General features: G+C 39.2%; 1 protein-coding gene across 1 annotated transcript in view; it reads right to left on the reverse strand.

The window, feature by feature from the left end:
- The window catches only part of AGTPBP1 (ATP/GTP binding carboxypeptidase 1), a 158,578-nt gene that overhangs the window by 71,370 nt on the left and 60,602 nt on the right, over window positions 1–26,606 (reverse strand). Inside the window, exon 13 of the mRNA XM_052644987.1 lies at window positions 17,076–17,788. Coding sequence (XP_052500947.1) covers window positions 17,076–17,788 — 713 coding nt within the window. The remainder of the gene's footprint in view (window positions 1–17,075; window positions 17,789–26,606) is intronic.

Below are 26,606 nucleotides of genomic sequence, written 5' to 3' on the forward strand. Positions count from 1 at the left end.
CCAGGAATACACCTTCAGACACAGAAGGGCATACAGAACACCAACTGAGAGCAGACAGGAGTACCTGACCAGAGGAAGCAAATATACAGACCCACACAAAACTCAGGAGGACGAAGGAAGCAGGGAGAAAAACAGGAGTGTTAGTAGGACTGTAACCCCCCCTTGGCGGGTGGGGGAACTGAAGCAGGGGTCCGATCCCCACATCCGGGCAACTGAGTCAGAGGAGAAACATTTAAGGCTGAGAGTGAAACAGCTGATCTGTGGCAGCCTAAACAGAATGCAGTCCTTGTTGCAGCCATACATACCCCGAAAAGGGACACAGATCCCCTGGAAGCTACAGCGGCTGGGAGCTGGAGTTCAGGGATTGTGGAGCAATCCCAGGGCAAGGGGCTGCTGTTGACTGCTGAGAGACAGATCAAGGGGATGTGAGGGAGGAGATTGTGGTGGGAAATGCCTGTGGAGGAAAGCCGGACAGCCATGGAAGCAAGGCGATACTGCTGAGTCACACGTAAGGGGTGGAGCCATCACCAGACTCTCTCTCCACACGTGCCACCATCAGCAGCTGAACAATAGAGAGGCTGGCCCATCAAACGCCTGACACACTGAACTACAGAGTAGGACCCCACCCCAGGGTGCCCCTTTAAGTGCCTGATGCACTGATCTACAGAGTAGGACCCCAGCCAAGGGGGCCCCTCTATGTGCCTGAATGGGCAGAGCTACAGAGAAAGACTAGACAAAGAAACATTCTGATCACCAGCTACAAGAGGCTGGAAAAAGACTCTGATAGGGCCATAACTCCTATGGCGGAGGCTGTCCATGTTCCTGCACACTTGGCGCCACCGGGGTCCCCACAAGCCAAGCAGCTGCGTCACCTTCATGCTCAGCTCTCACTGGGGCAGAGCTGCTTCAGGCAAAAAATTCTTGCATCTAAGCGTGCAAGGTTGCTTCGGTAGTGTCTGACTCTTTGCAACCTTGTAGACTGTGGCCTGCCAGGCTTCTCTGTCAGGCCTCCAGGCAAGAATACTGGAATGTATTGGCCAATGCTGGTTGCCATACCCTTCTAGAGCACTGTATTCCCTGCTGCCCTAGCCGCCAACTCCCCTGAGTGCCTGGTGCTGTCAGAACCCCTGTGACCCAAGCAGCTGCACCACCTCCACACCTGGCCCTCACTGGGGCAGACCCAAGTCCTCCAGGGCAGCCTCAGGAACAAACCCCAGTGAACGACCCACATGTAGAAGTGGAAATAAAACCACGATTGAAACCCAGGGGCAGTGTGACTAAGGAAGAAGACCCAAAACTTACCACCAGCTCTACTAACTACAGACTAAATCCACATGATCAACTAGGTAGACTGTGTCTATGGAATATATAAAAGGTCACTGAAAGCTCCCACAAAAGAAAATGCACTAGTTCTGATAGCTGTGGACATTTAAAGAACACAGAGGAGTAGGACCTGATTAGAATCTGAGCTGCCCCCAGAACAAGTCCAGAGATCAGCAGTGTTGGAGGGCATCCTAGGGAGGAGAGGTGGACTGTGACTCCCAGTGAGGAAAAGGGCTCTGACAGCAGTGACTCAAGAAAAACAATTATTATTCCTATGTTTTGACTTGTTCTATAGATGCTTTTGGATTTTTTTCTTTTTTTTCCTTTTCCCTCCCTATGTTGTTGTTGTCGATTTTATTGGCCCTATGAAATCTAATTAAGCTTTTGAGCTTTCTTTTTTCTCAGCCACATTTTTTATTGTTGCTATAAACCCCTGCCTCTACATTGGGCTTTAGCAGTTCTGGGAAGTTTTCCTTTTTTTCCTTTTCTCTTTTTTTAATTTTTCAAGCCTATTATTGCTTTTTCTACATTTAATCATTTGTTTCCTTTTTCTACTGTTCTTTTCCCCTTACAGTTAATCTTTAATGTATATAAATCTTCTTTATCCACCTCTATTTAACTCTGCATATGTATCCTTTCTTTCTTTCTTTCCTTTCCTTTCTACATATGTTAGTTTTATTTTCATTGCTTTCTTCCCACTTGGCACGTTGCTTTAGTTTTGTTTTCCAGTTTTTGCTTTAGTTAGTTTTGTCCTGGTAGACATAATTTTTGGTTTCCTTTGTTCACTGGGTCAATCTATTGTACTTTATTTTTGTTGGACTGTTTTGACTTTGCTCATGGGTGTATATGTGTATGTGTATAATCCATTATTTTAATTATTATTTGCCTGATTTTGTAACTGACATTTGTCTGGGGTTCATTTTGGTTTCTCATTTTTGGATATTTGTTTTCATCTCACTTAATACCATAACAAAACACTTGTGGAATCGTCATTCCTGACCAGAGATCAAGCCCTGACCCTTTGGAGTGGGAGCACTAACTCCAAGACCCTAGACTACCAGAGAACTAACCATAGTGCATATCAAATAGAACTCACACAAAGGAAACCGCTTGAATACAAGACCCAGCATCACCCAAGCACCAGGAGGACCCTGTCCAGGACTCCTCATCTAAACAACAAACAAAACAAAAACACAAAACCAGTCATCAGCTGACAGGATTACCACCTTACTCAGCCTTGCCCATCAGAGGAAAAACAAACAAGCAAACAAAAACTCAGCACAAATCTCACCCTATGTGAAGCCTACACAAATCATTGGACCAACCTTAGCGGGGCAGAAACCAAAAGGAAGAAAGAATTCAACTCTGAAGCCTGGGAAAAGGAGACCTCAAACACAGTAAGTTAAAAAAATAATAATGAAAAGGCAGAAAAATACTACACAAATGAAGGAACAAACTAGAAACACAGAAGTCCAAATAAATGAAGAGGAAATAGGCAAACTACCTGAAAAAGAATTCAGAATGATACTAAAGATGATCAAAAACCTTGAAAACAAAGTGGAGAAAATACAAGAATCAATTAACAAAGACACAGAAGAATTAAAGAATAAATACACAGAGAAAAACAACACAATTACTGAAATTAAAAATACTCTAGAAGCAATCAATAGCAGACTATCTGAAGAAGAAGAACGAATCAGAGAGCTGGAAGATAAAATGGTGGAAATAACTTCCAAGAGCAAAACAAAGTAAAACGAATGAAAATAACTCAGGATAGTCTCAGAGACCTCTGGAACAATAACAAACGCAACAACATTCAAATTATAAGAGTCACAGAAGAAGAGAAAAAGAAAAGGTATGAAAAAATTTTTTGAAGAGATTATAGTCGAAAATTTCCCCAACATGGAAAAGGAAATAGTCAAAGGAAAAAGTCCAAGAGGCATAAAGAGTCCCATACAAGATAAACCCAAGGAGAAACACACCAAGACACATGCTAATCAAACGAACAAAGACTAAACACAAAGAAAGAATATTAAAAGCAGCAAGGGAGAAGAACAAGTACCATACAAAGGAAACCCCATATGCTTAACAGCTGATCTTTCAGCAGAAGGGAATGGCAGGATATATTTAAACTGTTGAAAGGGAAAAATCTACAACCAAGATTACTGTACCTGGCAAAGATCTCATTCAAAATTGATGGAGAAATAAAAAGCTTTTCTGACAAGCAAAAGTTAAAAGAATTCACTATGACCAAACCAGTTTTACAACAAATGTTAAAGGGACTTATGTAGTCAAGAAATACAAGAAAAGAAAAAAAGATAGACAAAATCAACCCCAAACAATTAAGAAAATGAAAAAAGGAACATATATATCGATAATTACTTTAAATGTAAATGGATTAAGTGCTCCAATCAAAAGACACTGACTGGGTGAATGGATACAAAAACAAGACCAATTTATATGCTGTCTACAAGAAACCCACTTCAGACCTAAAGACACATACAGATTGAAAGTGAGAGGATGGAAAAATATATTCCATGCAAATGGGAAGCAAAAGAAAGCTGGAATAGCAATCTTCATATTAGACAAAACAGACCTTAAAATAAAGAAGATTACAAGAGATAAGGAAGGATACTACATAATGATCAAGGGATCAATCCAAGAGAAAGACATAAAACTTGTAATTATCTATGCACCCAACATAGGAACACGCAAATACATAAGAAAAATACTAACAGACATAAAAGGAGAAACTGACAGTAACACAGTAACAGTAGAAGACTTTAACACCCCACTCACACCAATGGACAGGTCATCAAAACAGAAAATAAATAAGGAAACATGTCTTAAATGATACACTAGATGAGATGGATCTCACTGATATTTACAGGACATTCCATCCAAATGCAGACAAATACACCTTCTTCTCAAGTGCACGTGGAACATTCTCCAGGACAGACCACATCTTGGGTCACAAATCAAACCTCAGTAAATTTAAGAAAACTGAAATAGCATCAAGCATCTTCTCTGACCACAATGCTATGAGACTAGATATCAATTACAAGAAAAAAACTGTAAGAAACACAAACACATGGAGACTGAATAACACGTTTCTAAATAACCAACAGGTTACTGAAGAAATCAAAAGGGAAATAAAAAAATTTATAGAAACAAATAACAGTGAAATTACAACAACTCAAAACCTATGGGATACAACAAAAGCATTTCTAAGCGGGAAGGTTATAGCAATACAATCCTACCTTAAGAAACGAGAAAAATATCGAACAGACAACCTAACTTCACACCTAAAACAACTGGAAAAGGAACAACAACAAAAAAAATTAGTAGAAGGAAAGAAATCACAAAAATCTGAGCAGAAATAAATGAAAAATAAATGAAAGAAACAAGAGTAAAGATTAAAAAACTAAAAGCTGGTTCTTTGAGAAGATAAACAAAACTGACAAACCTTTAGCCAGAAACATCAAGAACAAAAGCGAGAAGAATCAAATCAACAAAATTAGAAATGAAAAAGGAGAGGTTACAACAGACAATGCAGAAATACAAAGGATTATAAGAGACTATTATGAATGACTATATGGCAATAAAATGGATAATCTGGAAGAAATGGACAGATTCTTAGAAAAGTTCAATCTTCCAAGACTGAACCAGGAAGAAATAGAAATTATGAATAACCCAATTTCAAGCACTGAAATTGAAGCTGTGATCAAAAATCTCCCAAAAAACAAAAGCCCAGGACCAGATAGCTTCACAGCAGAATTCTATCAAACATTTAGAGACGAGCTAATGCCCATCCTTCCAACTCTTTCAAAAAATTGCACAGGAAGGAACACTTCCAAACTCATTCTACAAGGCCATCATCACCCTGATACCAAAGCCAGACAAAAACAACACAAAAAAGAAAACTACAGGCCAATATCACTAGAACATAGATGCAAAAATCCTCAATAAAATTTTAACAAACAGAATTCACCCAACACATCAAAAAGCTCACACACCATGATCAAGTTGGGTTTATTCCAGGAATGCAAAGTTTCTTCAATATATGCAAATCAATCAATGTGATACACCATATTAACAAATTGAAAGATAAGAAACACATGATAATCTCAATAGATGCAGCAAAAGCTTTTGACAAAATTCAGCACCCATTTATGATTAAAACTCTTCAAACAAATGGACATAGAAGGAAGCTACCTCAACATAGTGAAGGTCATATATGATCAGCCTACAGCAAACATTATTCTCAACGGTGAAAAACTGAATGCATACCCCCTAAGATCAGGAACAAGACAAGGGTGTTCACTTTCACCACTATTATTCAACCTAGTTCTGGAAGTCCTAGCTACAGCAATGACAGAAGAAAAAGAAATAAAAGGAATATAGATTGGAAAAGAAGAAGTAAAGCCCTCACTGCTTGCAGATGACATGATACTGTACATAGAAAACCCTATAGATAGCATCAGAAAATTACTAGAGCTAATCAGTGAATTTAGCAAAGTGGCAGGATACAAAATCAATACACAGAAATCACTTGCATTTCTATATACCAATAATGAAAAAGCAGAAAAAGAAATTAAGGAATCAATCCCATTCACCATTGCAACAAAAAGAACTAAATACCTAAGAATAAACTTACCTAGGGAGACAAAAGAACTATACACAGAAAATTATAAAGCACTGATGAAAGAAATCAAATATGACATAAACAGATGTAGAAATATTTCATGTTCCTGGGTAGGAACAATCAATACTGTGAAAATGTCTATACTACCAAATGCAGTCTACAGAATCAGTGCAATCCCTATCAAATTACCAACGGCATTTTTCACAGAACCAGAACAAAAAATTTCACAATTCATATGGAAACACAAAAGACCCCGAATAGCCAAAGCAGTCTTGAGAAAGAAGAATGGAGGTGGAGGAATCAACCTTCCTGACTTCAGATTATACTACAAAGCTATAGCCATCAAGAGAGTATGCTACTGGCAAAAGACAGAAATATAGACCAATGGAATAAGATAGAAAGCTCAGAAATAAATCCATGCACCTATGGGTATTTTATTTTTGCCAAAGGAGGCAAGATTATACAATGGGGAAGGACAGCCTCTTCAATAAATGGTGCTGGGAAAACTGAACAGCTACATGTAAAAGAATGAAATTAGAACACTTCCTAACACCATGCTGCTGCTGCTGCTGCTAAGTCGCTTCAGTCATGTCTGGCTCTGTGTGACCCCAGAGACGACAGGCCCACTAGGCTCTTCTGTCCCTGGGATTCTCCAGGCAAGAATACTGGAATGAGTTGCCATTTCCTTCTCCAATGCATGAAAGGGAAAAGTGAAAGTGAAGTCACTCAGTCATGCCCGATTCTTAGCAATCCCATGGACTGCAGCCTACCAGGGTCCTCCGTTCATCGAATTTTCCAGGCAAGAGTACTGGAGTGGCTTGCCATTGCCTTCTCCGTCCTAACACCATACATAAAAATAAACTCAAAATGGCTTAAGACCTAAATGTAAAACCAGAAACTATAAAACTCTCAGAGGAAAACATAGGCAGAACACTCAATGACATAAATCAAAGCAAGATTCTCTATGACCTACCTCCTAGAGTAACGAAAATAAAATCAAAAGTAAGACTGCAGATGGTGACTGCAGCCATGAAATTAAAAGATGCTTACTCCTTGGAAGAAAATTTATGACCAACCTAGATAGCATATTCAAAAGCAGAGACATTACTTTGGCAACTAAGGTCCGTCTAGTCAAGGCTATGGTCTTTCCTGTGGTCATGTATGGATGTGAGAGTTGGACTATGAAGAAGGCTGAGCCCCGAAGAATTGATGCTTTTGAACTGTGGTGTTGGAGAAGACTCTTGAGAGTCCCTTGGACTGCAAGGAGATCCAACCAGTCCATTCTGAAGGAGATCAGCCCTGGGATTTCTTTGGAAGGAATGATGCTAAAGCTGAAACTCCAGTACTCTGGCCACCTCATGTGAAAAGTTGACTCACTGGAAAAGACTGTGATGCTGGGAGGGATTTGGGGCAGGAGGAAAAGGGTACGACAGAGGATGAGATGGCTGGATGGCATCACTGACTCAATGGACGTGAGTCTGAGTGAACTCCAGGAGTTGGTGATGGACAGGGAGGCCTGGCATGCTGCGATTCATGGGGTCACAAAGAGTCGGACACGACTCAGCGACTGAACTGAACTGAAACAAGTGGGACCTTATTAAACTTAAAAGATTTTGCACAGCAAAGGAAATGATAAGCAAGGTGAAAAGGCAACCATCAGAATAGGAGAAAATAATAGCAAATGAAACAACTGACAAAGGATCAATTTCCAAAATATAAAAGCAGCTAATAAAACTCAATGCCAGAAAAACAAAGAACCCAATCAAAAAGTGGGGAAAATACCTAAACGGATATTTCTCAAAAGAAGACATACAGATGGGTAACAAACACATGAAAAAATGCTCAACATCACTCATTATTAGAGAAATGCAAATCAAAACCACAAAAAGGCATCACCTCACAAAGGTCAGAATGGCCATCATCAAAAAGTCTACAAACAATAAATGCTGCAGAGGGTGTGGAGAAAAGGGAACGCCCCTGCACTGTTGGTGGGAATGTAAATTGATACAGTCACTATGGAAGACAGTATGAAGATTCCTTAAAAAACTAGGAATAAAACCACCAAATGACCCAGAAATCCCACTCCTAGGCATATACCCCGAGGAAACCAAAACTGAAAAAGACACATGTATCCCATTGTTCATTGCAGCACTATTTACAATAGCTAGAACACAGAAGCAACCTAGATGTTCATCAACAGATGAATGGATAAAGAAGTTGTGGTACATATACACAGTGGAATATTACTCAGCCATAGAAAGGAACACATTTGAGTCAGTTCTGATGAGGTGGATGAACCTAGAACCTATTATACAGAGTGAAGTGAGTCAGTAAGAGAAAGATAAATATCATATTCCAATGCCAACATCCGCTGGATCATGCAAAAAGCAAGAGAGTTCCAGAAAAACATCTATTTTTGCCTTACTGACTATGCCAAAGACTTTGACTGTGTGGATCCCAAGAAACGGTGGAAAATTCTGAAAGAGATGGCAATACCAGACCACCTGACCTACCTCTTGAGAAACCTATATACAGGTCAGGAAGCAACAGTTAGAACTGGACATGGAACAACAGACTGGTTCCAAATAGGAAAAGGAGTACGTCAAGGCTGTATATTGTCACCATGCGTATTTAACTTCTATGCAGAGTACATCATGAGAAACGCTGGACTGGAAGAAACACAAGCTGGAATCAAGATTGCCGGGAGAAATATCAACAACCTCAGATATGCAGATGACACCACCCTTATGGCAGAAAGTGAAGAGGAGCTAAAAAGCCTCTTGATGAAAGTGAAAGAGGAGAGCGAAAAAGTTGGCTTAAAGCTCAACATTCAGAAAACGAAGATCATGGCATCTGGTCCAATCACTTCATGGAAAATAGATGGGGAAACAGTGGAAACAGTGTCAGACTTTATTTTGGGGGGCTCCAAAATCACTGCAGATGGTGACTGCAGCCATGAAATTAAAAGACGCTTACTCCTTGGAAGAAAATGATAGCATATTGAAAAGCAGAGACATTACTTTGTGCCGGGAGCCAGCGTGAGGAACTCCGCCCATGGCAAAGGTCATGAGGAAGGAGACTCGGTATTAGGCAAAGGAGAGATCGAGCCTCAGGAGACACCCTGTTTCCGAGCATCTACCCCCAAAACCAGAGTGCCTACTTTACTGTTTTATGCTCTCACTGACACCTCTGACTTTATGGGGGGCTGTCCCCCACCTCTCTGAGAGAAGGAGTTAACCTACAGCTCCAGTTAATAAAAATTCCTGGGCATGACAAGGGTGTCTCAGATCAAACCTCTCTGCTGGCAGACTAGCTTGGCAGATTATCCACACTCTTGCTACTATGTACATGACTGTTTATAACTTCTCAACCATAAACAGCATAGAGAGTTTGGAGTATTTTGAAAGTCTTAGTTAGCATTGGGTTTTTCTAAAGATAAAAATCATGTTGGTGAAGGGTTTTTCATTTGTTGGGCCAATATTTGCTGCTAAGTCTCCATATTCCCGGAGAAGGAAGGCAATGGCACTTACTCTTAGTACTCTTGCCTGGAAAATCCCATGGACAGAGGAGCCTGGTAGGCTGCAGTCCATGGGGTCGCCAAGAGTCGCCAAGAGTCGGACATGACTGAGCAACTTCACTTTCACTTTTCACTTTCATACATTGGAGAAGGAAATGGCAGCCCACTCCAGTGTTCTTGCTTGGAGAATCCCAGGGATGGGGGAGCCTGGTGGGCTGCCGTCTATGGGGTCGCACAGAGTCGGACATGACTGAAGTGACTTAGCAGTTGCAGTAGCTCCAAATTCCCTGCCCTTATAATGAATATAACTAGCATATAGAAGAAATAAGTATTAACCTTTAAAATTAATCATGTTAACCTTAGGCTAAGTAAATTCCTTTCTTAATTGTAACCCACTACACCCTCATGCTATAGGAATGCAACTTCATCTGGTACCTTCGGAGGGTGGTGCCTGGTTTAACAAAAATCACCCCTGGAAAATAAGTTTCTGGTTGGCTGACCATTATCAGAAAAGAAAGGATCATAAAATGTCAGCAGGCCTCATGGCCAGAAGATGATGTAAAACCCCTAAGACCTTTATGTATACTTTTATATGAAGCACCTGATTTTGATAAAGGTCAGGACTGCTGACCCCCGTGTGACTTTAAAATTTCCATTTGTCTCTATGTGTAACGAAAGGTATATAAGCAAACCTGAAAATAAAGAAAACGGATCAGTTTCTGGAAAGACTGATTCCCCCATGTCGTTCTTTCTTGTTCTCCGTTTTTCTGGCTGAATTCCCATCTGGAGCATGGGTGCTCGCCAAGCCTGCTAATTTTGCCCTGGCTTTTAAGTTCCATGCGAGAGGGAGCCCAAGGCGGGGCACCTTCAGATATTCAAGTGGGCGCTGGTGACGTACGTAGGTGGTGCAAGCTTCTTGTCTCGAAGCTTTATTGGTATCCCACGTAAACCAAGCTATTCAGCCTCTTTTTCTCCACTAATTTTCCTACTACATTATTTCTTTCTAATCTCCCTCTATATCTTTAATTAAGCAATTAATTCCTAGGACGCTGATTCCGTCCCCACTTCGAATTACCCTGGATCCACCAGGGCTGGACCCCGGCAACTTTGCCAACAAAGGTCCGTCTAGTCAAGGCTATGGTTTTTCCAGTGGTCATGTATGGGTGCCAGAGTTGGACGGTGAAGAAAGCTGAGCGCCGAAGAACTGATGCTTTTGAACTGTGGTGTTGGAGAAGACTCTTGAGAGTCCATTAAAATGCAAGGAGATTCAACCAGTCCATTCTGAAAGAGATCAGCCCTGGGTGTTCTTTGGAAGGAATGATGCTAAAGCTGGAACTCCAGTACTTTGGCCACCTCATGTAAAGAGTTGACTCATTGGAAAAGACTCTGATGCTGGGAGGGATTGGGGGCAGGAGGAGAAGGGGACGACATAGGATGAGATGGCTGGATGGCATCACCGACTCGATGGACGTGAGTTTGAGTGAACTCCAGGAGATGGTAATGGACGTGGTGATGCAACCATGGTTGCAAAGAGTCGGACACGACTGAGCGACTGAACTGAACTGAACTGAACGCACACATAAGAAATCTAGAGAAATGTTACTGAAGAATTTATTTATAGGGCAGCAATGGAGAAATAGACATAGAGAGCAGACTTATGGACACGGGGAGAGGGGAGGAGAGGGTGAGATGTACGGAGAGAGTAACATTGAAACTTATATTACTATATGTAAAATAGATAGCCAACGGGAGTTTGCTGTATGGCTCAGGAAATTCAAACAGGGGCTCTGTATCAACCTAGAGTGGTGGGATGGGTAGGGAGATGGGGGGGGAGGTTCAAAAGGGAGAGGATATATGTATACCTATGGGTGATTCATGTGGAGATTTGACAGAAAACAACAAAATTCTGTAAAGCAATTATCCTTCAATTTAAAAAATTAATTAAAAAAAAAAAAGACAATCTTGGCTCAACAAGAAGAAATAAATAAAAACAAAACTCTCTGCAAGTGAAAACCAAAATCATTAGCAAGCTGAATATGGCCTAGAGCCCACTGGTTTTCAACTTCTGAAACTGTATTTTAGGGGATATAACTCCCCATTTATATTAAACTTAGATTAGACATATACCTAATACTTGAGGGAAATCTTGCCCTGCCCTCAGCCCTCGCTAATAAAGAGGAAAAATAGTCTTTTATTCATATATTTGTGCTAAGCAGCACAACTTTCATAAAAGGATATCAATCCTTCCTTCCTTTACCTCAATCACCTATTAAAATATATCATTCTCCAGTCAAAACAAGTATTTTCCAGGTACCCCTAGGGACTATAACCTCAACCTTACTAACATTCATCATCAAAGCTTAGAAGAAAATAATTTGAGCAAGGCAATCTAATAAATGTGCAGTCCACTCAGTCTAGTTAATACTCAAGAGTTCACATGACATATGGCCAAAGCCAAAATTGTAGTTTTGTTAGGTTTCACCCAATACGAGCAATACTTATGAAAAACAATTTAACACATCTCACTGCCATATTTACTTTACCATAAGGATATCATAGGATATGTTGTTCATTACTTAAGTGTTCTCTAAGGGTCCACAGAAGATACTCTTTATAAGTATGGTATAACCTCATATATATGATCACTACATATGAATGAATAACAGGACAGGCTCATGACCTAGACCAGGATGACTCTTCGCTCAGTCATTTACTAGCAGTGTAACCTTGGATAGTTACTCAAGAATCCTACGCTTCAGCATACTCTTCCATTAAATAAGAGAAATAACTGCTATTTCCTCATAGAGCTGCTACACTGTTAAATGACATACTTTAATAAGCATATACACACTGCATAACAAAGTGTTTTTTACTTACTTCGATCTGGCCCATAAAGAAAAAATCAATATAAAAGTTATCTGCTACTGACACTACAATTATACCTACTGTTATCTCCATTCCAGAAATACTTGAACCATTCTAAACATGGTAAGGCTAAATCCAAGGTTCTGCTTTCCTTATTCTGCTTTTGCCACAATTCCTTCACCTACTTTTAATTTTAAATTTCTGAATAGATAATATTAATACATTGACATGGAACAAAAATCAAATACTACATAAAAGTCTAAAATGAAGATTCTTCCTTTCAACACACCCCACATCCCTCATTCATTCAATTAATTACTACTTTCCTTCCACAGCACCTTGATTATTTTATTTCATAATACATCTTATAGCTCTTTCCATTAGTACACTGTTTGTTTGTTTGTTTTTTAATCACTGCAAAGTATTCACAGAATGGATATACCATAACTTATTTGACTGGTCTCTGATTGATGTGTTTTGGGACATTAATGTAATTCATAAGCATTTAAGTACATATTTTTATATTAGTTATGCTGCTGCTGCTGCTACTAAGTCGCATCAGTCGTGTCCGATTCTGTGCTGCCCAACAGGCTCCTCTGTCCCTGGGATTCTCCAGGCAAGAATACTGGAGTGGGTTGCCATTTCCTTCTCCAACGCATGAAAGTGAAAAGTGAAAGTGAAGTCGCTCAGTCGTGTCCGACTCTTAGCAACCCCATGGCCTGTAGCCTCCGTCAATGGGATTTTCTGGGCAAAAGTCCGGGAGAGGGTTGCCATTGCTATATCCTAAAGCAATTAACATTATTTGGGAAAGTCCTACACATCTAAATATACAGAATCATACTGTTTTATATGATTGAAAGAGTTATAGAGTCACATTCCTGCCTCGTATCAAACATCTGACACCCATGGAAATTTTCACAAATGATATGAAAATGAAAATTTTGACAAATATGATAAAAGGTGTTCTCTGCAACACTCACTGTCACCCAAAATATATAAGGATGCAGCAAAAGAGACTAGCAGTCAAAAGTTTTAGATTACATGGTAATTTCTTATGATTCTGCTACAACAAATCAGGCAAAAGTTATTTTTATCAAGGTAAAGTCTCAAAAATCAGTGGAGTAAGAAATCTTTGAAACTTGCAGGAGACATACATCACTTAATCCTCCAAGGTTAAGTTCTATTTATCTCACTGAAAATCTTTTGGAGTGACTGCAGGCAAAGAGGCTGTAAATTATTGGGTTTTCTATGTTTTGTGAAAAGTATTAATCATAAATAAGAAGAGAGAGGGGAGAGCTGAGAAGAGCAATAGTAATTCAAGTCTGTATTAACTCTTCCTCCACCAGGAAAGGCACAGTCCTGGGGAGACAGCAAATAGAGTGTGGGTCTATGGGTGGAGTAACACTCTCTGAAAGACCCAGTCAGGCAATGACAAAGTCCAACACTAGGAAGAGCTGAAAGAATAGAGGTCACCAGGGCTGAAGGTTTAGCTCCCCATCTGCAGACACTTGAGGACCCATAGAATAGGTATAATAGCTATTTGTGGTCATCATATAGATAACCCATTTGCAATACAGTTGCACTTCATTAGAGTGAGTTCCTTCACTTATCAATGTCAAGAAATGAATCAACTGAAAAAATGATCTAATGTTAATTAGAGGCTCTGCTTGGCAGGAATTTATCTCTTTTATTAGCACAAATGCGTAAAACACCTAAATAAGAGTGTTGAGTAAAGCTTTTGAAACATAAATTCCATGAGGGAAAATAAGAAGGCTCCTTGGTAGTTAAAATTAAGGCTGAGAATCAGAGACTAACAAAGTAGTTATAGCCCATTTCCACAATCTTCCCTTCCTTCTAATCTTATCTCAGACATTACAGGCTAATAACGAAAATTAGAACTTTCAGACTGAGGCAACTTAGTGAGGAAATTTGCTCTCAGGGTTTAAAGAACACAAAGCTCAGTAAGTGTCTTCTGTAGTCAAGAGGACATCTTTGACTTTTGAAAGATAGATAGAGTCTAAGACGTGATGCTGAAAAGGAGGGAAAACCTAGCTGCTGACTGATTCTGACCTTTTCCAGGCATATCAGTTCAAGTCCTTCAAAAAGCAAATGCCAGACACAAGCACAATCTCTTGCAGCCAACTGTGGAACACACCTGTTAGAGGAAACACATGTGAAAAACAAAGAGGAAAGGGAGCAGCAGCACGTGAGAAGGGCCTTTGGGTCTGTCCAAAAAGCAGATCTAATCCCTAGGAAGAAAGAGAATATTGAGTAGGAGAGCCTCACACTGCAATGTAACTCTGCAAAAGTCTCAACCACGCCAACAGGACACCACAGAGCAAAGACTGCCAGTGAGCAGATCCCTGAACTGGTCAGGAATGGCTCCACTCTAGCAATCCCATCAATGTCAGACAGTAACTGAAGCAACGCAGAGAGGACACGGCCTCAGCAATAACGCTGCAGGAGATCCCAAAATACAGTGGCTGAAGGCTGTGGGCGACTACAAGCTCCACGGCAGGTTCTCTCAAGAAGGGAGCGATGAGAAGCTCTGCCGAGGCTGCCACAGCCCACCCTTGTGCTGCAAGGATCCACTTCTACACTCATGTTGGGAAGCAGCTGCTCCACAGTTCCTGTGGGCCTCTCCTAAGGTGACACTCAGAAGAAAAATATGAGCAGGACAAACATGGTCCCCATTACTGCAATTATTCTCAGGGCTGCAACTCACCTCCGTCCTCCAGTATCTATCAAAATTCCCCTCCCTCTCACCTATCACTTCTGCAGGTCTTGGTAGCCGGTGTGATTAAGTGACCCAAACACTCTTTAGGTCTCTGAAAGTGTTAGTTGCTCAGTCATGTCCATCTCTTTGCCACCCCCCATGGACTGTAACCCACCAGGCTCCTATGTCCCTGAAATTCTCCAGGCAAGAATACTGGAGTGGGTTGCCATGCCCTTCTCCAGGGGATCTTCTCAACCCAGGGATCAAACCCAGGTCTTCCACACTGCAGGCAGATTCTTTACCATCTGAGCCACCAGGGAAATCCTTAGGCATCTGAGCCTCTGGCAGTCATATCTTCATCATCCCAGGGTAGTTGTGACATGTCCATTCATGTTAAAATTAGTGGCTCACTCGAGTGCCACCCATAGTCAACCTGCTGCCACTGTGCAGAAGCAATCTTACCTCTTTTAGCTCATCTGGGTCCTGCCTGTTGGGCCCTGACACAAGAGTCTAAAGTAAACCATTGCAACCACAGTTTGCAGTGAAACTGTAGCCTTGCTATGTCCTCTATGGAAAGACTGCACCCACTATAGGACTGGGACGACTAACCATGCAGAGCTCAGAGGTGCAGAGATACACACAGCTACATGAAGTATCCCAGTGGAACACTGGGAGCTACAGTAAGTAGAACTACCTGTTTCTACCTCCTGCTTCCCAGACCATGCAGCCTGGGGATAGAGAATCAAGTGGAAATTTCTAATTTAGTGCCTATACTGCATCCTGAAAGATGGCAGCCCATCCTTGCAGAGTATTTCCTCTGAGTTGGAGCTTCATCTGTGGCTTCTCAAGGCTGTTTCAGCACTCCAAGAGGCCAACTACCTCTGGATGGTACAGTTTGTGATACAACCAGTGGACGCCAAGGCACAGCACCCCTTCCTCACCAATACACACACACACAGAAACACACATTTCCCAACAAACTCAGTCCCTTGTTCTAATGCTGCATTGTATGTGATTCCATACCTGTGGATCAAGGACTCAATTGGTAACATTAAACATATACTAAGTTGACAAGTAAAAATGATTATTATATGCTAAATTTAAAAATCAATAAAATAGTTATTGCCCCAGAAGCCCAGAATCAAATACCCACAGCAATGTCCTACTTCATCAATACATACCATACTTTTAACAAGAACATATAAATGCTCTTCAGGTATTGATAAGCCATCATCACAAACCCTTAATCATAATCACTGAAAATACTCAAGTGGTAACAAAAATGTATTTTTATGCCCAATATTTATTAGTTGGCAACAGTTAATACTAACCATAATTTCCATTGGGTTGGTCACAAAGTTCATTAGGGTTCTTCAAAAAACCAAAATGAAAAATCGAAATGAACTTTGTGGCCAACCCAATAAAATTAATTGGTAATATTTAACAAGTTCAGTTCTATGAATTTTAAATTATTATACTGTACATTTTTAAATCCAAATTTTACAACAAAATGATGATGTATATGTTGCTATTTTTAGATTATATATCTAATTCAAGTTCAAATAATCAAATTACTAAATTAATGTATATCACTAATACATTTATTCAAAGATTGCTAAATAATCTTTTCTATTTTCAGATTCATTCTAAATAGAAACTCTAAACTGTCCATGGCCAGGTTTATTATGCTAACTTCATTTGAATAAGTAATGAACTTAGAAAATAAATCTACACGGACAATTTCAGAACAATGCAATATGTCCAAAAGCAGGATAAAAAATGACACTAACTTTATTTTTTTCTCTCGACAGTCAAGAAGATTTATTAATATAGGATGCTTCTGAGGGATACAAGCAGGCAGGCAAGGAGCTCTGCCAACACAAACTTTAATTCAGAGTAATTTTCTTCCTAAAAGCCCAAAGCAGTTGTTTGTTTCTTTCTTTCTTTCCCATATGCCCCATATGTTGACAATGGTCTTGTTTATGAAGAAAAGGAAATCTGCAACTCACCTTTGTACACCATAAGGCCTTTCCAAAATAGGCTCTTTGAATGGAGGAGGAATGTGACCAAAATAATCAGGATAAGCCACTTCTGAATATTCTGGGACAGACTTTGTATTTTTCACAATCTCAATATAAAGATCAGAGTCATGGAGCGTTGGTACATCAGGGACTTCAACTGACGCTTGTTCCACTGATGAAGTAGACTCTGTGTCTTCATCATCTTCAGTTTCGACTCCAGTACAGCAGAGCTTGCCTAGCTGAACCGTTCTTCCCTCAAACAGAACATTTCCACAAGCAGCCACATGTGAACATGCTTTAGTGCATGTAAGGACAGTGACAGGGAGACTATAGTCCTTCATTCCTGCAGTAAAACCTGGGGCTGTTTGAGATGGAATATTCTGCAACGTAATTCGGTCCAAGGCCTTCACTATATCATTGTTTAAGCCGTGGCCTGATGAAATAGTTCTATTTTGATCACCGAGCTGCTGTTGTAATGTTCTGTCATTATCTTTAATGTCTTCTTTTGCCAGATCCACAGAGGCAGGTTTCTTATTACCTTCATCTCCTTTAGGAGACACAGTCGTCTTCATTACAATTCCTTTCCTTAAATTGCCTGAATTCCCAGATGCTTCCTCTCCCGCTGTGGGAACAACAATAGGACCACGAACTTTTCCCTCAAATACAAAAGGCTTTGGTTCTTTGGAGATTAAATCATAGCCCTTTGAAAATAAAAAAAATGTTTAATCTTTTATGTGTTAATATTAACACATATTAAAACACATACAAAACTAAGATCATATTTTATATGCTGATTCAAAAACCTAACAAGTGAAAATTTTAAAGATGGATACAACAGGTACATTTTAAATTTGCTAACAGAAGATAAAATGTTTAACCAGCACAAAATTCATTACACTTATTTTACTATTATAAAAATAGTTCCTATAAATAACAAATATGGGAAGTTTTAGGAAAGCATAAAGACATTAATATCATCCAAAATCTATTAAAGGAAATACAACACCTAAATTGTTATTCATTGATTCAACAGATATTTAGAGTGGTTGTTTTGTGCCAAGCACTGTTTCAGGCACTTAAGATTAATCAGGTTAAAAGAAAAAGAAAAAAAAAAACTCTTCCCCTTTGTAGCTTATATTCTTCCAGGGAAGAAGGGGAGAGGACTGTCAAAACCAAAATTAATAAACATTATGAAAATTTATTTAATGGAATGTTAGAAAGGGGTAACGGAGGAAAGGGGTAATAGGAATCAGGAGTGCTGGGGGAGGAGAGGTAGGTGACAGTATCAATGCCATTGGTTAGGGAGGACTCACTGAGCAGATACAAGCAAAGACAGTGAAGGTTGCTGGTACCCAGGCCCCTGAGTGGGAGAAGGCCTAGTGTGGTCAGAGAACAGAAAGGAGTTAACGTTAAGATGGCCAGAACTGAAGGACCAAGATGAATTCCAAGGGGTAAAGAGGGCCAGATACTGTAGGGCCCTGCAAGCTATTTTAAGAATTTTGGTTTTTACCCTGAAAGAGACTGGGAGTCACTGGAAGGTTTTGAGAAGAGTGCCATGACATGACTTATTTGGGGAGGGAGGAGCAGACAAAAACCAAAAACTGTAGTACAGTGTTTCTTAACAACAGCATTTAAACATTTGGGGCTAAATAATATTTTTGTTTAATTTGGTTCTATCTTTCTGGGGAGGAGCAGGGCTCCAGAGTGGGGTGGGTATAGAAGTCGGAAGACCAATTAAGAGTCTTCTGCAGGGACTTCCCTGATGGTCCAGTGGTTAAGAATCCCCCTTCCAATGCAGGGGACATGGGTTTTATCCTTGGTTGGGTAACTAAGGTCCCACATGCCAAGGGGCAACTAAGCCTGCACACTGCAACTACTAAGCCTGTGTGCTCTAGAGCCTGTGAGCCGCAACTAGAGAGAAGCCCACGCCACAGTGAAGATTCTGTGTGCCTCAACTGAGACCCAGCACTGCCAAATAAAAATAAATAAACAAAAAATGTTTTTAAGAAAGAATCTTCTCCAGTTACCTACAGAAGCTGGTAAGAAGTGGTTGTATTTTAACTGCACTGTGAGCCAGAGACAGGATATCCTAAAATTGACCTGATACAGGGTAGAAGGTACAAATAGAGGTCACAGATGATGCCAAGTGTTTGCCTGAACAACTGAAAAGCATCAGGAGCTAGCTCTGATATGTTAAGTGTGAGCTATTCATATACAGACAAGGACGTAAAGCAGCAAATGGATGTATGCTTCAAGAACTCAGAAGAAAGCTGTATACAGAAGATGTAAACTTGACGGCCATTTACATACAGATACTACTCTAAGCCATGAGACTGGAAATTATCAGTGGAAAGACACAGAGAGGAGGAAAAAGACTGTACCTTGGGATACTACAATCTTAAAGAGGTTGAAAAACGAAAATGAAACAACAGGATATGGGGAAGGAAAAACTGCGCTGGAAAGATAAAAAACCAGGAAAGCAAAGTGTCCTGGAAGACAAGTTTAAAAAAGTATACGACTGACAGATCAAGTAGTCTTTTCTCTTTCTATACTTTTAGACATTATTTTGATCTATATAACACTTTATCAAAGAAAATACCTCAATTAAGCTAACCTTTATTCTATTGTTTGGCATTAAATCTTTTACAAATTAGGGAAGGATTTAAGCCATTTCCAAAATTTTGCTATTAGAAAGAACTCTGCAATGAACATCCTTTTGCATAAAATTTTTTGTTTAGGATAATTTCCTAAGCACTGAAATAAAATTACAGGGTCAGATACTAATCAATTTTAATGTTTAACACAAGTTGCCCAAATGCTTTCCAAAAAATACTTATATTAATACTATTCCCAGTAACTTTATATAAGAGTATTTAATTCAGCTTCTGTATTCTTTGACAACATTAGGTACTACAGTTTTTAAAAGCTTTTTCTAAAGTGGTAGATAAGAAGTATCATCTTATTACCACTTTAATTACTACTGGAAAAGCAAACAATTTTCCATACATCTATTAATCAGTTTAATTCTTCATAGGTAACATATTTGTTGCTAGACTATAGTGTTTTTCTTGTTTTGTAGTATAAATTTGCACATTTATTTACACGCACACACACACACACACACTCATATACATATACACACACATACACAAATACACATCCCTTAATCCATTTTTACAACAATTTTTCTGGATTTGCAATTCATCCTTTAATTGTGCTTAACTTCTACACACACATGATGTAGTCAAAATTAAGAATCTTATCCTCTGTGATTCACTCTTTGAATGTCCACTGTATTAAAAAAAAACAAACTGAATCAAACATAATTCACTTTCAATCTCTGTACTCTTATCTAGTCCCAGGAGACAAGGAGGTACAAAGGAAATAATGGGTAAGTCCGTCTGCATTAAAAGGGTTGAAGAGAAGACATCTGCATTAAAAAAAATCTGTTGTAGGAAACCTGGTGGGCTAGGTATCTACCTGACAGAAACATACACAATTGTTGGGTAAGATATTAAGGTATTTTGGAAGTTTCCTAGTGGTCTAGTAGTTGGGATTCAGTACTTGCACTGCTATGTCCTGGGTTCAATCTCTGGTCAGGCAACCAAGATAACCACAAGCCATGTAGCATGGCCAAAAAAAAAAAAAAAGGAAGAAGAAAGAGATATACTAAAAGATACTATGTATAACAACAAGTAAATAAGAAAACAAGGGAAAAGACCAAATAATAAGTGAAGACATGACCCCAAAGTTGATCCCAAACTGAAGGAGGTTTTCACTTGGAAAACAATTTGTAAAAACAGGTGACCGGGGGTTTAGGTTTTCCTATCTCAAAAAATATAAAGAACAGGACAGTAACCCAGAGCCTTCATAAGGTAGGGAGCCCAACAGAAGACCCCTCCTCCCATGAAGATGGAACCCCAGAAAACTAAATCTTCAATATAGAGGACCTAGAAACACCCCACCACAAACCAAATAACAGCAAGGAAAGACAACAGTCTCAAACCTTAGCACTAAGAGGTTGAAGAATAGCACTACTCACAAAATGATACCAAAAGCCTGCCATCAAATCACATGAATCTATAGCCTGATTCACATTAGCTGGGTGGTACAGAAACCCTCAATGAAGAATTTAATCTATTACAGTGCCTGTCAAAACCAACAACAACAAAAATTTCTGGAATTTCCACAAACAAAATTATTAAGAAAATGAGCAAAAAGAATTGATGCTTTTGAACTGTGGTGTTGGAGAAGACTCTTGAGAGTCCCTTGGACTGCAAGGAGATCCAACCACTCCATCCTAAAAGAAGTCAGTCCTGAATATTCACTAGAAGAACTAATGCTGAAGGTGAAGTTCCAATACTTTGGCCACTTGATGCGAAGAGCTGACTCATTGGAAAAGACTCTGATGCTGAGAAAGATTCAAGGCAGAAGAAGGGGACAACAGAGGATGAGATAGTTGAGTGGTATTTCCAACTCAGTTGCCATGAGTTTGCGCAAACTCCAGGAGATGGTGAAAGACAGGGAAGCCTTGGTGTGCTGCAGTCAATAGGGTCACAAAGAGTCGGAGTGACTGAGTGACTGAATGGCAACAAAGTTTGCCTTTGAATTTCCCTAGTGGCTCAATAGTAAAGAATCTCCCTGTAATGCAGGAGACACAGGTTTGATCCATGGGTCAGGAAATACCCTGGAGAAGGGAATGGCTATCCACTCCAGTATTCTTGCCTGGGAAATCCCATGGACAGAGTCTGGTGGGCCAAAGTCCAAGGGGTCACAAAAGAGTTGGATATGATGAAGTGACTAAACAACAACAACAAAGTTTTCTTTTATAACAAAGAGAAAGAAGAAAGAAAGATCCTAATTAACTTCAGAATTTAGTAAAAACACATTTACCATTTAATCAAGATTAACTAAAATTTCTGCATATATATCAAATTTATACTTTAAATGAATACAAATTTTGTACATAAATTATACCTCAAGAAAGTTTAATAAAACAAAAATAACAAGACTTCAAAGTTTTCAAACAAAGGTGAAAAAAGATAAATGAGGAAAAAAATAATCCAAATGAAAGCAAGAGAAGATACAGAGATGAAACAAACAAAAATACAAAATAAGATCTCTTAATTCCAATATATGAATAATTATAAGTAATCTACATACTCTAGTTAAATACGAAAGACTCAGGGTTTAGTCTCAAAATCCAAGTATTAACACATGCTGTTTAACAGATAAACAACTAAGGATACCAAAAAGTTGGTGAAAAGATTTTAAAAGATACTAGGCAAGTAACTAAAATTTATGTAACTATATCAATATTTAAAAAAAAAAAAACTTTTGCCTTCAAGTCTTAGAGATAAAAACTAACTTCACTAAAAGGTTCAACTCAAAAGGAAATCAATTTACACTTATACACAATAAATAATGTTTCCAAAAATAATGTAACAAAAACTGACAGACATGCAAAAAGACAGAAACAAATTCACAATCATAGTGAGAAATCTTTAATATACTTTTCTCAGTAATTGATAACACAGGAATAAAAATTTATAAGGACAGAAAAGAACTTCTAAATATAATTAACAATCTTGTTCTTGTATAGGCAAATATACAATTGGGCCTAATGGGAGCAGAATGTTTTTCAAAGACATGAGAAATAGTAGCAAAAGATGACCTCATTCAAACTCATAAGATAAACCTCAAAAATTTCAAAAGATTATAATCATAAAGAGATGTCCTCTCACTGTACTACAATATGCTAGAATTCAATAAAAAGATGAAGAAACTGCAGATTAAGGAGGCAACTTAAACATTATCCAAGGAAAAAAACCATAATGGACAAAAAGCTTCAAAACAAAGATAAAGAGGGAAATAAATAGCAAAATCTGTTTGATGCAACTAAAACAGTCATTAGAGGAAAATTTATAGCCTAAAATGTAAATATTAGAAGAAAGGACTGAAAACTACTAGATTAAGTTGATTAAAAAGAGAGAGAGAGAGAACGAAATCAGGAAAAATAAAGACATGGCATATTAAGCATATCATTTAGAAACACGGGGATTAATTTCAAAAACATATGGAAAGTTGATTGTAGGAAACAGTAGATAGGAAGGAGGAAACATTTTTTTCCAATTAAACTATGCAAAACTATTTGCTCTTTAAACTCTGTCCATGCATAACTAATAAAAATTTAAAACCAAATTTAAAAGAAGGGAAAAAAACAACAAAGTCCATATGGTAAATGACATTATGCTAATACAGATGTATGAAAGAAGAGCTGTGAAAATGCAGGATTCTGATACTTCTAATATTCTGCCATCAAGAAACAAAAGGAAACAAAACTATACTTATCACAACAAATAAATAATTATAGCTTTAAATGTATGCGCTAAATCCCCTTGAAAAAGTCTGTTGTTAATTATGCTGTTAATTCTGTTGACTTTAAATGTACTCATTTTACCTTCATCAGGCCATTGAATAGTACCTTTAATACATCTGGAAATAAACTGAGTGGTGTTAAGGATACAAACAAACACATCAGGTAATTTTAACTTCAGAGATTGATGTTGAAAGTGACATGCAAATCCAAGTGGAAAAAGTCATCATCAGTATTAATTTATTTCTGTTCAATAACTCATGACCTGCTAGTATTTGATACAATGATAGCTGAAAAGATTCTTCTCAACACTTCCTATTTCAGTTCAGTTCAGTTCAGTCGCTCAGTAGCGTCTGACTCTGGGACCCCATGAACCAAGCACACCCGGCCTCCCTGTCCCTCACCAACTCCTGTAGTCCACCCAAACCTATGTCCATTGTGTCGGTGATGCCATCCAACAATCTCATCCTCTGTCGTCCCCTTCTCCTACTGCCCTCAATCTTTCCCAGCATCAGGGTCTTTTTAATGAGTCAGCTCTTTGCATCAGGGGGCCAAAGTATTGGAGTTTCAGCTTCAGCATCAGTCCCTCCAATGAACACCCAGGACTGATCTCCTTTAGGATGGTCTGGTTGGATCTCCTTGCAGTCCAAGGGACTCTCAAGAGTCTTCTCCAACACCACAATTCAAAAGCATCAATTCTTCGGCACTCAGCTTTCTTCACAGTCCAACTCTAACATCCATGCATGACGACTGGAAAAACCATAGCCTTGACTAGACGGACCTTTGTTGACAAAGTAACGTCTCTGCTTTTCAATATGCTATCTAGGTTGGTCATAACTTCCTTCCAAGGAGTAAGAATCTTTTAATTGCATGGCTGCAGTCACCATCTGCAGTGATTTTAGAGGCCAAAAAAATAAAGTCTTGACACTGTTTCCATTGTTTCTCATCTATTTGCCATGAAGTGATGGGACTGGATGCTGAATGCTTAGTTTTCTGAAGGCTGAGCTTTAAGCCAACTTTTTCACTCTCCTCTTTCACTTTCATCAAGAGGCTCTTTAGTTCCTCTTCACTTTCTGCCATAAGGGTGGTGTCATTTGCATATCTGAAGTTATTGATATTTCTCCCGGCAATCTTGATTCCAGCTTGTGCTTCTTCCAGCCTAGCATTTCTCATGATGTACTCTGCATAGAAGTTAAATAAGCAGGGTGACAATATACAGCCTTGACGTACTCTTTTCCCTATTTGGAACCAGTCTGTTGTTCCATGTCCAGTTTTAACTGTTTTCCTGACCTGCATACAGATTTTTCAAGAGGCAGGTCAGGTGATTTGGTATTCCCAACTCTTTCAGAATTTTCCACAGTTTATTGTGATCCACACAGTCAAAGGCTTTGGTACAGTCAATAAAACAGAAATAGATGTTTTCCTGGAACTCTCTTGCTTTTTTGATGATCCAGTGGATGTTGGCAATTTGATCTCTGGTTCTTCTGCCTTTTCCAAAACCAGCTTTAACATCTGGAAGTTCATGATTCATGTATTGCTGAAGCCTGGCTTGGAGAATTTTGAGCATTGCTTTACTAGCGTGTGAGAGGAGTGCAATTGTGCGGTAGTTTGAGCATTCTTTGACATTGCCTTTCTTTGGGATTGGAATTAAAACTGACCTTTTCCAGTCCTGTGACCACTGCTGAGTTTTCCAAATTTGCTGGCATGTTGAGTGCAGCACCTTCACAGCAGTCTTGTAGGATATGAAATAGCTCAACTGCAATTCCATCACCTCCACTAGCTTTGTTCATAGTGATGCTTCCTAAGGCCCACTTGACTTCACATTCCAGGATGTCTGGCTCCAGGTGAGTGTGAGTGATGATACCATCATGATTATCTGGGTAGTGAAGATCCTTTTTGTACAGTTCTTCTGTGCATTCTTGCCACCTCTTCTTAATATCTTCTGCTTCTGTTAGGTCCATGCCATTTCTGTCCTTTATTGAGCCCATCTTTGCATGAAATGTTCCCTTGGTATCTCCGATTTTCTTGAAGAGATCTCTAATCTTTCCAACTGAGCTATCATTGGTTCCTATTTAGAACCAACCAATGATAGCTCAGTTAGTAAAGAATCCACCTGCAGTGCAGAAGACCCCAGGTTGATTCCTGGGTTAGGCAGATCCACTGGAGAAGGGAGAAGCTACCCACTCCAGTGTTCTTGGGTTTCACTTGTGGTTCAGCTGGTAAAGAATCCACCTGCAATGCAGGAGACCTGGGTTTGATTCCTGGGTTGGTAAGATCCTCTGGAGAAGGGAAAGACTATCTACTCTAGTATTCTGGCCTGGAGAATTCCACAGACTGTATAGTCCATGGGGTCGCAAACAGTTAGACACGACTGAGTGACTTTCATTTCACTTTTCACACTTAGTAAAAAAAAAACCTACTTTTCTCTATTCGCACATCAACTGCCATTTTTATGCACAGGATATAATTTTTATATGTATATAAGACAGAGATGAAAATAGATCATTTCTTTACAGAATAATCAATTCCTACCCCAAATCCCTTCCACAATATTTGTTCTGCTTTGAATTGCCAGTGTTTGTTATCACTGGGTTTTTTAGTGGGCACAAAAGTGTTAAAAGAGCAGCCAGATACTTCCTGTAGGTTGCATGAAAGAAAAATACCTGCATTCTTTCTCAAATGCCTCTTCCTGCCTTCTTCTTTTTCTTTTTGACAAATATCCTCTCCTTCACTCCTGTCCTCTTTCCCGACTTCCTCTGTCCTATCACTGATTTCAACATACCCTCCAACGTCCGTCAAATCTATGGAGAGTACCAAGACAGTAGGCGAGGGAGAGAGGGAGCAACTTGCTGCCTCTTCCATCGCATCCAAAGCTCATTGTTTTCCAAAGAAAAACCTGAATAATTAGAATTGTGAAATGTAAAACATTAGCTAGCAAGTACTTCTCTATTTTTATCTCTCAATAGCTTTGCATTTAAGTCTTTTTCTTTAAGCAACTGGAAATTAAGTGTGAAACTTGAGGGAAGGGGTTTACATAAGTAAATCCAAGATTATATGATTCAAACCCTTCATTTTACAGTTTAAGCTCCTGGGCAGTTTCAGGAACCCACAAATGAGCAGCAGAGTGAGTGCTAAAAATTAGA

This window comes from Budorcas taxicolor, chromosome 8, assembly GCF_023091745.1.
Source record: "Budorcas taxicolor isolate Tak-1 chromosome 8, Takin1.1, whole genome shotgun sequence".
Classification (NCBI taxonomy): domain Eukaryota; kingdom Metazoa; phylum Chordata; class Mammalia; order Artiodactyla; family Bovidae; genus Budorcas; species Budorcas taxicolor.